Raw genomic sequence first — 16,008 nt, 5'->3', positions numbered from 1 at the left:
CTACCTGGCAGCCACTAAATGCCCCCAGGCATGCCTAAGTGTGGAGCTGAGAAACCCTCCCAGCCCCAGGTTTTCTGGACAGGGTTCGGGGGATGGCATGAACTCCTAATCTAGGAGAGCTCTAAGTGCGTGGAGCTCTGCCTAGGCATGGAGCAGAGAGGGCCCCTCTGTATGAAAATCTCTGCACAGGAGATGTAGGTTAACTCAGGCTGTTGAAACAGGCAAAGAGGTGCTTTGAATGCCTGAAAGTCTGCCTGGGTGTGAAGCAGAGAGGGCCCCACTACACCAGATCTATGCATAGGAAAGGTAGGGCAGTTCAGGCTGCCAATCTGGGCAAGGTGCTTTGAATGCCTGGAGGTCTGCTTAGAAGTGGAGTGGAGAAGGCCCGGCTGCACTGTGATGTATGCACAAGAAGGGTTGGGGTAGTATGGCCTTTAATTTATACTAAAAGTGCATGTGATTTTGCACATCCTCCTATTCCCATTATCTGGCAGAAGCTATCCATTGAGATTTTATTATGCAACTGCTTTGCTAGCTTTTCTGGGTAACATATTTTGTGTCCTTTTGAACTAGGGATTCACTGTGTGTGTGTGTGTGTGTGTGTGTGTGTGTGTGTGTTTAAAGGAAAGGAGTGAACGAGGAATGAAGGGAGGGAGAGAGGGAAGAAATGAGGATAAAGGATTGCTATCATTAGTATTTTATGAGTGCTTTATCTCCTCAAGCATTAGGTAAGTCTGGAAGGGGAAAATTTCATGTTAATTGCTGCAAATCTTTGAGTGAAAATTCCTCAAAGAGATCTGTGCATGTTTGTTTATAATTACATTTTGTGAGATGATCACTAGTAAATATACTAAAATTATTTTAGATAGGTTTTGTGTGTGTGTATGCTTTGTGTAATTTTTTATTACATGATGCATTTTTCTTTTCCCAATAGAACCTCTGTATTACTGGCAACAGACTGAAGATGATTTGACAGTAACAATACGGCTTCCACAAGACAGTACTAAGGAGGACATTCAAATACAGTTTTTGCCTGATCACATCAGCATTGTACTGAAGGATCACCAGTTTTTAGAAGGAAAACTCTATTCATCTATTGATCATGAAAGCAGTACATGGATAATTAAAGAGAGTAATAGGTATTTTTATAATTTTACTTTAATATTCCATTATCTTCTTTTCTTTTGTTTTTACTCTTTCCTCAGTGGTTACATCAGAAATTAATACAATAGTTCTGTCTGTATTGCTGGTTACTTTTCTTAAGATATATTAAAAACAGAATTACTGTGTCAAAGAGCATATTTCTAGTTGAAATTAAAGATAGTAGCATAGCTATCACTTGGAGAATATGGTAGTGCTTTGTTTTACCAGCTCTGGATACAATAATAATCATAGGTGAAAATGGCTATTTTAAATTGCACTTTTTCAAACTTTTTAATAGAAATAATTTTTTTAACTTTAGTTTGCTGGCTTGATAATATATTTCCATTCTTTAAAATTTTAAATATACAAAAGGATATAGAGTGAGAAGTCTGCCTCCAACACAAGCTTGTGGGTCACCCATCCTCCCACTCCTCACAATCAGTGTTGTTACATTTTACATACATTCAAGCGTCACACATACTTTTTCCTTTTCTTTAAGGAAAACTGCTTTTGGCGGCTAGCTGCAGTGACTCACGCCTGTAATCCCAACATTTGGGATGCTGAGGTAGGAAGATTGCTTGAGGCCAGGAGTTTGTGACCAGCCTAGGCAAAAAGAGAAAACCCTGTCTCTAACAACAACAAAAAAGTTTTTAACACATACTTCACACAATTATACATCTTGCTTTTGTTCACTTGCAATGATAAATCTTAGGGATCTTTCCATAATGAATATATAAAAATTATTAAATTCTCTTTTATGATATCACGGTATTCCATCAACTGCACCATCATTTTAGACAATCCTCTATTGTGTTAATTTGGGTTGTTTTCAATAACTTCTGTTTATATACATATTATTTCACATGTGTAGAAATATATATGAAGGATAAATTTCTAAAAGTGGAATAATTAATATTTCTTTGTAAATTGTAGTAATTTTTTCTTATGTAAATTCTCCATTTACATTTCTTTTGTGGATTGTGTGTTCAGGACACAAAGCCATAAAAGAAATACGTAAGTGGCCAGGCACAGTGGCTCATGCCTGTAATCACAGCACTTTGGGAGGCTGAGGCGGGTGGATTGCCTGAGGTCAGGAGTTAGAGACCAGCCTGACCAACATGGTGAAACCCCGTCTCAACTAAAAACACAAAAATTAGCTGGGCGTGGTGGCGGGTGCCTGTAATCCCAGCTACTTGGGAGGCTGAGACAGGAGAATTGCTTGAACCTGGGAGGCAGAGGTTGCGAGACCAGGCGATTGCTTTCCAGCCTGGGCAATAAGAGCGAAACTATGTCTCAAAAAAAAAGAAAGAAATACATAAGTTAGACTTCATCAAAACAGGCATTTTCTGCATATCAAAATTAAAAATGTTTGTTCTTCTAAAGATACCATTAAGAAAACAAAAAGGTAAGCCATGAACTGGGAAAAAATATTCACAGTACTAATCTTAAACAAAGGACTTTCATTTTTAGTGTATAAGGAAGCCTTACAAATTCATAATAAAAGTAAGCCAGTTTTTTTAAATGGTCAAATTATTTGAATAGACATGTCACAATAGAAGATATATGAACAGCTAGTAAGCACATCAAAAGGTAATTATCATTAGACATTAGGAAAATTAAAACTAGAGTGAGACACCAATACATGACTAAAACTGAAGACTGACAGTATCAGACGTTGGCAAGGATGTGGGGCACCAGCAACTCATTCATATCTGGTACGAGTGTAAAATAATAATACAATCACTTTGGCAGACTGTTTAGCAGTTTCATATCAAGTTAAACATATACCTATTTTTAATCTTAACAATTCTACTCCTTGATGTTTAACCAAAATAAATGAATGTATATAAGTTTTTGTTTTTCTGAGACACGGTCTCACTCTGTTGCCCAGGTTGGAGTGCAGTGACACAGTCACTCAGCTAATTTTTGTATTTTTTGTAGAGATGGGGTTTTGCCATGTTGCTCAGACTGGTCTCAAACTCCTGAACTCAAGCGATCTGCCTGCCTCGACCTCCCAAAGTGCTAGGATTACAGGTGTGAGCCACCGTGCCCAGCTGAAAATATATGTTAAAAAACAAAACAAAGCCAAAACAAATTTGCAAACATATGTTCATAGCAGGCATACTTATAAAAGCCAGAAATATCTCTAGTGTTAGTGAAAAGGTGAATGGATAAGTACGTGTGGTATATTCATACAATGGAATGTTACTCTGTAATAAAGTGCTAGCAATAAATAAAAAGCAATATGAGTGAATTAAAAACATGTGGGGTGAAAGAAGCCAAAGACAAAAAATCATACTGTATGATTCCACATAGGGAGTTCTAGAACTGGCAAAACTAATCTGTGGTGATACAAATCAGAACACTTGTTATTTCTAGGGTGTAGGGAGATTGACTAAAGAAAGGCCGAGGGAACTGCCTGTATGGTGGAAATAATTCAGTATCCTTATTGGGTTACAAAGGTATATGCATTTGTCAAACTCAGTAAATTCTACACTTAAAACCTGTGAATTTTATTTATAAATTATACCTCAATTAAAGGAGCAAAACTATATCTTTTAAAAAATAAAGTTAACTGTCTTATAAAATTATAATCCTTTGCCTCCCACAACTGTGCCATTTTGCAAATCTATTCCAGGCAGTTTATTCCCCAATTATTTGGATTACTAAAATTACTTTATTTTAAATCAAGTCTTAGTAATTATTAAATTCAGTGATGGATTAATGAATAGAGTTAGGCAGTTAATTTTTTAAGTGGTCAGATTTGGTCAGAAATGAGAAATGGTTGATTTAAAATACAACCTAAATCTTGTGCTTTAAGTTGATGTTACATAGAGGATAACTTAGATGTTTTTACACAAAGTATAGTTCTTAATTCGAAGTATATGATCCATGTGAGTCTGATACAAGTCTAAATCATGAGCATCTAAGAAAAATATATCTAGCTCAGAAAGTTTGAAGTTGTAAAAGCAGGTATCTTTCATTAATGAAGACATTTGGTGATTTTGTTACACTTTTTAATATATCAAAAATAATTGCTTGAAAGGTTCTTTTAAAAGTATTTTATATCTCCACATACTCTATTTAATTATGTTTATGTGTATGTGAGTCACATTTACAAATTGGCAAACCAACTAGAACATATTGTTAAATGTAAGTCATCAAGCAGTAGCCCAGCAAAGGTCTAGGGTAATAGCTTGACTTCATGTAAGTAGTTTCAGCATTCAGTGCATCAACATAGATCAGTATTATTTTTCCATTAAATTTGAGGTGTTTGATTATTATTTTGTGTTAAAAAAGATAATTACAATGTAGTGTAGGTGGTATTGTTATTTTAAAAACATGATTTTCTGTACTTCAGTAAATTAATCATACCTCTCATTTTCAAAAGTTACTGTTGTCTCACTTTGGAAAGATTTTTTTAACTAATCTGTAGTTTATTATATTTGGCATTGTGTGGGTTTTTTTTTTTTTGGCTTGGATGGTAGCATACAATACTAGTTTTAAAACGTACAAATGCAGTCTTACAAGAAGGGTGCACTGATTAGCTGTGCAAATTAATGATGGTTTGGAAATTATAACAGATTGTATCAACTCTTTCAGACCTCTTTAGGTAGCAACTAAGAACAGTTAACTGGGTAAATGTTCTTTAATAGTTATTTACATATATTTTTTTCAGAGAGGCAGAATAGTGCAGTAGTGAAGAACATGGACTTAGAGCCAGACCGTTTAAATAGCTTGTGACCGTGGCAAGTTGCTTAACCTCAGTACTTTTTTTTCTTACTTGTAAAATGGTGATGATAATAATATTTACAGTACTTTATTTGGTTGTTGTAACCAATGAGTTAAAACATGTAAAGTGCTTAAGACAGCACCTGACATATAGGTAAGTGTAAGCTATTGTCATTATTACTATTATTATCATCATCATTATTATCAAGATTACCTTTATCCTTAGAAAAGGTAACTAAATCTGGGGGCTGGGCACGGTGGCTCACACCTGTAATCCTAGCACTTTGGGAGACCAAGGCAGGCAGATCACTTGAGGCCAGGAGTTCAAGATCAGCCTGGCCAACATGACAAAACCCTGTCTCTACTAAAAATACAAATATTAGCTAGGCGGGCATGGTGGCGTGGCCTGTAATCCCAGCTACTTACTTGGGAGGCTGAGGCATGAGAGTCACTTGAACCCGGGAGTCGGAGGTTGCAGTAAGAGAGATTGTGCCATTGCACTCCAGCCTGGGCAAGAAAGTGAGACTCTGTCTCGAAAAAAGAATAAATGTAACTAAATCTGGGCTTTTATTGTGGTAGTAATTTTCAGTGCTAATGATAAGTACTCATATTATTATTTTGTATAGTCTCTTAAAATAGGTAGTTTCAGAAAAATGTTAAATGCTGTAATTCATAAGGTAGTGATTGTAACAGTCTTGAAAAAGAACAGCTGATAAGTTTGCATGTCCTGTTTGATAACTATAATAGTTATTATTGTATTCTTGCAGTTGTGTTCCAGGGCATGAGCTAATATGGTACACGTGTATGAAAGATGGCACATGGAAAAGGTTGCTTTGTTGTGCAATAGCTGTTACCACTCCCCTTTTCTGTTATAGCAGTGGGTGCTCCCAAAGCATCTTACTTGGGTTTTCCTTCCTATTCCAGAGGAACATGGGCCAAGTTACTTCTCCTATGTCCGTAGTCTGCCTTGACTCTGCTCTCTTTCCCTTTCCTGCTGCATCAGTCCTTGATCTCAGGGTTCCTGACAGGCCATTTTTAGTGCATTTGGAATTGTTTAGTTGTTTACGTGTACAGAATTAGATTTCAAATAAGTTAATAGAGAACACATTAACATCTTTTTTGCCTGTATTACCAAAGTTAATTTTTTTCCTTATTTCTACTTTTCAATTATTTAACATCTGTATTTTAAAATTAAGAATTGCGTTGATTTAACCTGCTTGATCTTGAGGTTAATAATCATATATTATGGCTCTTAGTTTGTGAAAATAAAGTTAATTGTTGGTTCCAGACACAAAGAATTATCCTTTAGTTACAGCCTTTTTCCTCTTTGCTTACATTCCCACAACCCCGACCATTCCCCAGATGTCTTATAGATCCATGCTTCTTGTATTTCTATTAAGTTCAGGAACATACTGCATACCAGTACTTTCTGGATGACCTGACTCTTTCCAGCCAATCCTGTCTTCAGGCCATTTGCTGTACCATTTCCAGTGGTACTTTCTTTATTAAATCTGGACTATTTGCCTTTAGATTATAGGTTTTCCATCACATGCAAAACTTAAATGAGCAAGATATTTGGTAAACCATCCTCTGGACACTGGAGGGTTCTTTCTGTAGAAGATAGAAACAAACAATGTTTGTTACTGATTGTATAATTTGTATAATTGCTTAATGTAACGTTACTTTTCCCATTTAAACTTCTAGCTTGGAGATTTCCTTGATTAAGAAGAATGAAGGACTGACCTGGCCAGAGCTAGTAATTGGAGATAAACAAGGGGAACTTATAAGAGATTCAGCCCAGTGTGCTGCAGTAGCTGAACGTTTAATGCATTTGACCTCTGAAGAACTGGTAAGTAGTTGGAATAGTAGTGTGACTTTCCAAGGGTCCAAAAATATGTTATGTGAAGATTATGCCGTGCTTTTCAAACAATATTTTGCTTTTCCTAATATAAAAGATACATGTCAGATACTACTGATCTGAGTGATGTTTGAATATGGCCTGAGTTCTAAGATTTATTTCTTACACTATGTAAATACATACATACATGTGTGGTCATACTGTATAGAGGGTTTGCCTGTATCTGTTTATGTGTGTGTGTGTGTGTATTGTGCACTCTCTCTCTCTCTACATGTATTCATGAGGAGAATCAACTGACCAATGCTGGTAGGACAAAAATTATGTTAGAATTTATTTGCTAAGAATCTAGTTATCACTAAAATTTTTGAGGTGAGTTTAGAATTTTGCAAGGATATGGGTATCATGTAGTAATTTTTTCTTTATAATGTAATTCATTATGATGATTACATTGACAACACAATACTTAATCATGAGGTTGAATACATTCCCACTCTGATGATGTGTAAGATCATGTTAAGAATGTGAACAAATACAGCAGTACATCAGAATTTTAAATTATATGTTCGTTTTCTAACAATGATATCAGCATATGAAAGATGTCTGGTTTATTGCCATCTTGAATTATAGAGATGAGGAATACTGTACAAAGAATTATTTATACTGTAATGTTACTTACATCCTAAGATAGAAAAGAAGGACTGAAATATTGAAAGTGAATGTCTCTATCAAAAGGAAACATGGCTAAACAGAGAAACTAAGTTTCATGTTTGCCAGTAGTAATTGAAAATTTCAGGAATCACTGGAATTCATATGTAGGACTACAAAGCTTTGATTTCATAGCCGTGTTTACAACAAGCCATGCAGGCTGCATTGCCTTATATTCATTCACTCATTCAGCAAGTATTATTGTATTAGGCTCTGGGGATATAATAGTGACAGCAGTGGAGATGTGTTTTGAGATTGTAGATAATTGCAGTTAACTACTTTTTAAACTTGATGGTTTCAATTGAATATTAGTGTTTAGAGAAAGTTATTTATGCCTGAACACCAGTGTATTTGTTAGATTTTGAGAAGACAAATATACAGTCTTATCTGCAGCTGAAGGCAGTTTTATGTTTTTCAAATATTCATACTTGCCTTACTGCAGTGGTTAGAACGTCTCACAGCTATATAGAACTCTGGAATGGTAAAAGCAGACATTCTTGCCTTATTTGTGATCTTGGGGAAAATAATCGACATCATTAAGAAGGATAGATTTTTTTATTACATTGAAGAAATTTTCTTCTATTTGTAGTGTGCTGAGATTTTTTATCATGAATGATTATAGAATTTTCTGCATTGGTGGGATAAGCCCTTCTTGGTCATGATGTATTATCCTTTTACATATTGCTGAATTTGATTTGCTCATATTTTCTTGGGGATTTTTATATCTATTTGTGAGGAATATGGGATAGGTTTTTTGTTTTGTGTTGTTTTGTTTTTTACCATCTTTTTCCAGTTTGGATATCTGGGGTAATAACTTTGTAAAATGATTAGGGAAGTGTTCTCTCTTCTATTTCTAGAAGATAATGTATAGAATTAGTGTTATGTCTTAAAATGTTTGGTAGAATTTGTCAGTAAAACAGTGTGGACCTTGAGTTTGCTTTTTTGGAAGGCACTTAACTATGGTGCCTTAGTTTTTAATGTTTTTACAGATATAGGTCTAATGTGAGCATCTGTTTCCATTGCCTTTGTTTTTCAGTTTTCCATTTCTTATTTTCTGTGTTACATTTATTATGTTCTTCCTTTTGTTTACTGGGGATTTATTTTGCTCTTTTTTTCTACTTTTGAAGGTGATACTTAGTTGATTTTTGACCCTTCTGTTCCAATGAAAGCACTTAATGTTGTACATATCCTTCTAAGCACTGCTGTAGCTACATTCTCTAAATTTTTAGCCTACCTTCTTAATTCCATAGGGATTGATTTGATTCGATGCTAGGCTTCAGTCTTTTACATGGCTGATTTATTCCATGTTTATTCTTAAGGCAAAACTTTTCATTTATCTCAACTGAAAGCCTAGAATGGTTACCAGGTCTTCTCCTACTGTGTGGACTCTGAAGTCTAATTTTTGACTCCCAAGCACTTTAATACTCCAAACTCAGCTTTTCAGCCCCTTATTTGCTGCTTTCCGCTTGTCTTTTTCAACTCAGTTTAGAAATCAGCAAATGGTCCTTGGAAAGCAATATAGCATGTTTGACCCTTTTCTCTGCAATTTCCTTGTCTCTCTAATCTTGTCCTGTGAAGCACTGGTGGCCTTGATAGTCCTGAACTTTTAATTTTTTCTGCTTCTAAAGTATGAATAATTGGAAGGGGAAGGGAAGGAGAAATCTATAGGGTACTTTCTCTATTCTGCTGGACATAGATATCTCCTTGAGTCACTGTGCACAATGGCATCAACTAACCAGGAGATTGCTGGCGGTGCCTTTACAGCCAGCCACAGCAACCGTAATTGTTCCCATTGATATTTAGAGTAGAGGCAACAGCCACAACTAGGCGGTTCCATATCCCGGCTGGGACATGGACACATGTTGAGTATGTAGATCTTCTAGAACTCCCATCCATTTAGTTTCAGATTCTCTCAGTTCATTTCATTAAGTTCTTAATAACGTGAGAATTAGCATATCTCTGTATCTTAGCAACCTAGATGTTTACACATTTGGTCAGTTGTAGAATTGTATTTCTGCTATATGCAAATATTATATAATTTATTCCTTAATTATTGTGATCCTGTTACTCTGTGAGGTATATAAGACCAGACAGTGACCCTTGCATTAAAGCAAGGGAACATTTAAAAATCGCTTTTATGAATTTATGAATTTTATGAATTTATTTATGTCTACTTTAGGCTTATTGTTAACTATATTTCAGTGTTTCTGTTTGGGTAGATATTTGCGTGTGTGTGTGTGTGTGTGTGTGTGTGTTTTAGTGGTTCTAGAGGTTATATCTTTGACTTATCACCAACTATCTTTAAAAACTGTTCATCTATAATTTAAGAAATTTATATTTTCCACTCTATTCTTTGTATTATTGTTGTCTTACATTTTATATTCTATTAAAATTAATAATACCTTGTTATTTTAGCTATAGTCAGTAATTCTCTTTTAAAAGAGATTAAAAATGTAAAAAAAAGGTCTTTCATTTACTCTTATATTTGCCTTTTCCTCTATTCTGCATTCCTTTGTGTTGATTGACATTTTCATCTGATGTTATTTTTTTCTGGCTTGAGAGCTTCTTTTAGCATTTTTTCTAGTGTAGATTTGCTGGTGATAAATTCTCCCAGCTTTTTTCTGCAAAAATATTTCTCTTTTCTTCCCTTTTCCAAAGTTATTTTTGTTATGTATATAATTCGGTGTTGACAGGTTTTTGTTTTTGTTTTTTTCTCTTACACCTTCAAATATACACCATTGTATTCCGGCCTACATAGTTTCTGATGAGAAGTCAGCTGTCTTTTACATCTTTGTTCCTCTGTAAATAATGTATCTTTTCCTCCTCTGTTTGCTTTTAGGAATTTCTTTATTACTGCTTTTCAGAAATTTAATTATAATGTGACTTACTGTGGTTTTTTATTTTTTTAAAAAAATGTTTGTTGTGCTTGGAGTTCTTTGACATTCTAAAGTGTTGGCTATTACTTATATGCAATTTTTTTTCCCCATTCTTCTTGCCCTCCTCCAATTACCCATATGCTAGACCATTTGATATTGTTCCACAGGTGACTGAGTTTCTCTGCTTTTATGTTTTGTCTTTGTGCTTCATTTTGTAGTCGCTGTTGCTATTTTTCAGGCTCGCTGGTCTTTTCTTCTGCAGTGTCTAATCAGCTGTCTGTCACATCTGTTTTGTTTTTCATTTCAGATTTGTGTTTTTATATCCAGAAGTTCAGTATGGTTCTTTCATCTCTCTCTTTCTCAACATGTTTATGTTTTCCTTTACATCTTTGAGTATATGGAACTGTTTATAATACCTTTTTTCATATCCTTTTCTGCTAACTTCGTCATTCTGTTATTTCTGTTTTTGTGATTATGATTTTATTGGTCATAGGTTTGCAATTCATTTTTAATTACTGCTGTAACCTTAACATTTTTAAAGCTGAAGAAACCCATTCCCTTGTTTATTTGTTTTACTTATTTACTTATTTTCTGGACTAAGAATCCAAATCCAGATAAAGAAAAACCACCTTGCAATGCTCAAGAGTTAGAAGAATGTGATATTTTCTTTGAAGAGAGCTCCAGTTTATGCAGATTTGATGGCAATACATTAAAAACTACTCATGTGGTAAGTTACTGATACTAATATTTCTAAAATTTTGTCAATAGTTACTCAGATAATGATTGGTCTATATATGTTTTTCAAAGATACTTGATTAGCAGTTACTGGCTTTGATAAGTCTCATCACTCCATAAAGTAGCATCTTTTCATACTACCACACTCAGCAAAACAGTGTTGTATAGTTTTGGTACAACAGTATATTGATATCTTTCAAGTGGTGCTTTTCTGGACAGCTTTTTAATATACAATTGTGACCCTGTAATGTATAATAACTTCACTTTTTTTTTTTCATTCAACATTATGGACTTAAGTGTTTCCTCATGTTATTTAAATGTCTGGTTTAATGGCTGGATTATACTATGATGTTGGTCATGTCTGTATGTAGTGGTTCTACACATTACAATAAGTAATAACTTTTTTAAAGTACATTATTTATGATGATGCTGTTTTTAAAAATCTCTGTCATATGAAGCCTTTTCTATTTCCAGAGATAGTTATCTAATAACGAGTTACAGAATTCAAATTAATGAATCATAAGCCTCTGACAAATTGATTACCACTTATATTTTTATTAGTAATGATTGCAGTTATCACCTGATTCACTGCATCTTCACCTTCAGTTTTGTTTGATCATTACTAATTGGTGTGTAGAATAAACTTGTGCCAATCTTTTTTTTTTTTTTTTTTACTGTCAACTATTTTATGTAATAACTATTTCTTTTGTGAAGAAGTTTTTATTTGTCTTAGTGTTTTTTACCAATTTGTATGACGTGTTTTCAATTTGGATAATGCTTCTATATCAAGTGAGTTAATATTTTCTTTTTATATTTTGGAATTTTTTTTATTCAACTCATTAATTCATCTGGAATTTGTTTTTCCTTTTCTCTCTGGTATGCTATATATGTATATATTTCACACACTCCCCCTGCCCCCTGCGCCGCCACCTCAAAATTACACTCTGTTTACAGGCTTTGACAGATTTGTATTAAGATACTGAAGAAGACTGCCAGGAGTGGCTTGGTGCAGTAGATGTAGTTTTTTTTTTTTTTTTTTTGATTTAGAACCTTATTAGATATTCCTTCTTAGGGGAATCCTTAACCATTAGTTAATACTACTAAATGTGTGTTTCATAGAGTTGTTTATGTGAGCAGGGTGTCTCAGCAAATCAGTGGCTAATTTAGAGCTGTGCATATAGAAATTAATCTAGTGTTATTACTGAAACCAGAAGGAAATTTAAGAGACTCATTCCAAGCAAAAGCAACAGAGGAGATTGAGAACAACTTGGTCTTTTGTTTCTGTTTTTAGACTTGTGAGTCTTTGATATAGGTTTCAAAGGTTCTGTTTTCAAGTAAAACCTGAAAAATTTCTGCCAAGTGTGCCCTGATGTTTCTTTGTCATGTAGAAATTTGGGGGAAAGTGTATTCTAGCAGAATTCATGTAACCGGAGTTAAAGGTGTCATGGGAAGCTGGCTTACCAGGTCTGAGTTCTGGCCCAACATCTTACTGACTAAAAGGAAATATAACTGTTCTTCTCACTCGCTATTCCTTCCTAGTCTTTTTGGATAATTACCAGCTTTATTTAATGGCTGAACATTAATTAGTACTCAAAAAAGTTGTAAAATGAGCATTTCTAGATTACACCTGTGTAGATAAATGAGGTGGAATGGCATAGGACCAGTGGCTAGGCAGAAGTACCATTTGAAACTGTATCAAAATTAAATATTTGCTTTTACAATTAATTTCTATCTCTTCACCGCTCTCTTCTTCACCACACTTTAACACCAGTAAGTTCTAAAAAGCACATGTATGACATTTTACCAGTGTCCTCAATACCTACCAAATGTTCTGATTCATAATAGATGCTTAATATATTTCTTTAGAATTATCTTTTAGTGACAGTCATTAAATTTAAAAAAAATGGTTTTAGGTCCATCTTGGATCTCAAGAAATGAATGTCTTTCGTTTTCCCGCTTCCTCCTCAATTGCTCTTCTAATTGAAGAGTAAGCAGTATTCTTAGTCAAATTATTATATCCAGGCTGGGTACCGGTCAAAACCCAAGATTATTGGAGCTGTTTTGGTTTTTTAGGAGTTTTACTTCCTAGATGTTGTTTAGTTTTGACATAATCCCATACATGATTCCCTGAATTGTGATAAATAAGAGCTATCACATCGCTACTCTTACTACCTTGGGTTAAATTTTAGAGAACCGGTTTCAAGCATGACTGATAGGAGGCTCTTGAATCTGACTAACTGGAGATTATTTGTTCTAATAATGAAGAATCTGGTTGTTCTTCTTAACGTTATAGTTTTAGGTGCTATAACTCTTAGATACTGTTTTCTTCCAAACTTTTATAAGGAAGGCAGCTATATCTTAAGTGTCATAAAATGTTGTGGTTTAAACGTAGCTTCCCTGAGAATTTCAGTTCATCTTAGTACTCCTGAGTAGTGTTGATCAGTAGTTTAATGTTGGTCACTGAGATACCCCCAGTTTATGATACCTTTCTTCATTTCCTATGTTTGAGCATATTAATTAAAACCAAGCAATGGCAAAATAAAACCATTATTACTGATACATTACAGTACCAAAGCTTAGTGGATCTACTTACTAAGTCCTAGAATTTAGCAGATTTAACTATAGTCACAGGCAATGTTAAATCAGCTCTGGCTGCCCCTAGAGGGGCGGTTGAAACCTCTTATTTCCTGAGGCCTCTAGCTCCTTATAGGAAAAAGTGATAGAACTGAGCAGAATACACCGATTTTTCTTACATTTACCAATCAAATGTGACTTCACTCCTCAGGAATTTATAAAAGCTAGAATGTTATAGCAGTGGATCTTCTCAGTGTCGTAGATGGAAACATCAAGAGTGGGGAAGAAGTCCAATACATAATAAAAAGGGACAATCTTTCCAACTTCAAAGAAATTCCATATTTCATCTTCTTCATTTTACAGATTTATTAAGACAAGTTGAGATAGATGGAATTTATATGGGATCAAAGTGAGAGTCGGCAGTAGAAACTAGATCTCTTGGGCTGCCAGTATGCTTTCCATAATTTTCCCTAAACAATAGGATCATAGATTTCTATTTGGAGGTCCTAAGCTACTACAGTTAGTCCTTACTACTGAATAAATACAGTTAGTCTTCTGTATTCCTAAGGAGTGTGAACAATAGATTTCTGTGGTAAGCAGGTTCTATCCTCAGTAACTTAAGAAATAAACAAATAATCCTTCATTGTACCATAGCTTTTATAGACAATTTGATGAGACATTTCCAGTATTTTGTACATACCGTTTTAACTATTTAATCACATTTCAGAGTTTAATTGCTGGTTTAACTTCAATTAGTGTATAATTAAAACTAAAGATTCTTATCTTTGTTTCAGTTGGATTTTAAACCAAACTTTCTTTTTATAATTATAAGCCCTTTGTGGTAGAACAATTTTTGTTTCTTTGGATATATATACAATCATGGGATTGCTGGGTCAAATGATAATTCTGCTTTGAGTTCTTTGAGAAATCTCCAAACTGCTTTCCACAATAGCTAACTAATTTACATTCCCATTAGCAGTGTATAAGCATTCTCTTTTCTCCCCAATGTCAGCAGCATCTGTTATTTTTTTACTTTTTAATAATGGCCATTCTGACTCGTGTGAGATCCTAAATACTGAGTACATATGGACACACAAATAAAAACAACAGACACCAGAGCCTACTTGAGGGTGGAGGGAGGGAGGAGGGTGAGGATTGAAAAACTACCTGTCGGGAACTATGCTTATTACCTGGTTGGCGAAATAATCTGTACACCAAACCCCCATGACATGCAATTTACCTATGTAGCAAACTTGCACATGTACCCCTGAATATAAAAGTTAAAAATTATAAGCATTTTGATTTTTCTATTACTAATTTTTATAAGTATAGACAAAAATGCAGTGAAGTAAAAATGCATAAACATATATGTAGAATGGATACTCATACGATGTTTGAAATTTGAAATTACCTTACATGGGAAGGTTAGTATATGTCCTTAGAGTTTTAGAAAATAATGCTGTAATAAAAAGGTCAGAACTCTGTTTTAAATGACAAATATCCCAAAATATGTTTCCTTTAAAGCCATGGACAATAGGGTTAGAATTGCCATTTTGAAATAAAATGTTAAATAAATAAATGAAGCAGCACAATAAAAGAAATATTAAATATCAGAACTGAATATTTAATATTTATCTGAAATATTAAATTGGTCACCGAAGTGTAAAGCACAAATCAGAATTCAGAATTGAAGTTGAATTCTGTCAAATGTTATGCTGTCAGAATGTTAGCCTCTGGCCATATGGTGACTATTGAGCAATTGAAATGTGGCTAGTCTGAATTGAAATGTGCTATAAATATGAAATACACAACCAGATTTTGAAAACATGAAATACATAAAACATAAAATATTACAAATAGCTGGGCGTGGTGGCTCACGCCTGTAATCCCAGCACTTTGGGAGGCCGAGGCAGGCGGATCACAAGGTCAGGAGATCGAGACCATCCTGGCTAACACAGCGAAACCCCGTCTCTACTGAAAATACAAAAAAAAAAAAAAAAAAAAAAAAATTAGCCGGGCATGGTGGCAGGCACCTATAGTCCCAGCTACTCGGGAGGCTGAGGCAGGAGAATGGTGTGAACCTGGGAGGCGGAGCTTGCAGTGAGACGAGATCACGCCACTGCGCTCTGGGCTGGGTGACAGAGCGAGACTCCATCTCAAAAAAAAAAAAAAATTTACTAATAAATGTTTATATTAATGTTTATGTTGAAATGATAATCATTTGGATATGTTTCATTAAATAAAATATATTATTAAAGTTAATTTATCCAGTTTCTTTTTGTGCTTAAATATGGCTACTAGAAAATTTAAAATTATATATGTGGCTCCCATTTTATTTCGGTTGGACAACACTGATCTGTATTAATCAAATTATATAGACTTGAA

At 34.4% G+C, this 16,008-nt stretch overlaps 1 protein-coding gene across 1 annotated transcript in view; it reads left to right on the top strand.

The window, feature by feature from the left end:
- The window catches only part of NUDCD1 (NudC domain containing 1), a 92,964-nt gene that overhangs the window by 53,470 nt on the left and 23,486 nt on the right, over positions 1-16,008 (top strand). Inside the window, exons 6-8 of the mRNA XM_054499878.2 lie at positions 935-1,139; positions 6,580-6,724; positions 10,916-11,041. Of these exons, the coding sequence (XP_054355853.1) occupies positions 935-1,139; positions 6,580-6,724; positions 10,916-11,041 (476 nt within the window). The remainder of the gene's footprint in view (positions 1-934; positions 1,140-6,579; positions 6,725-10,915; positions 11,042-16,008) is intronic.

The sequence above is a fragment of the Pongo pygmaeus genome, chromosome 7, assembly GCF_028885625.2.
Source record: "Pongo pygmaeus isolate AG05252 chromosome 7, NHGRI_mPonPyg2-v2.0_pri, whole genome shotgun sequence".
NCBI lineage: Eukaryota > Metazoa > Chordata > Mammalia > Primates > Hominidae > Pongo > Pongo pygmaeus.
Note: the sequence above shows the minus strand (reverse complement) of the source record. Positions and strands in the feature narration are given on the sequence as shown.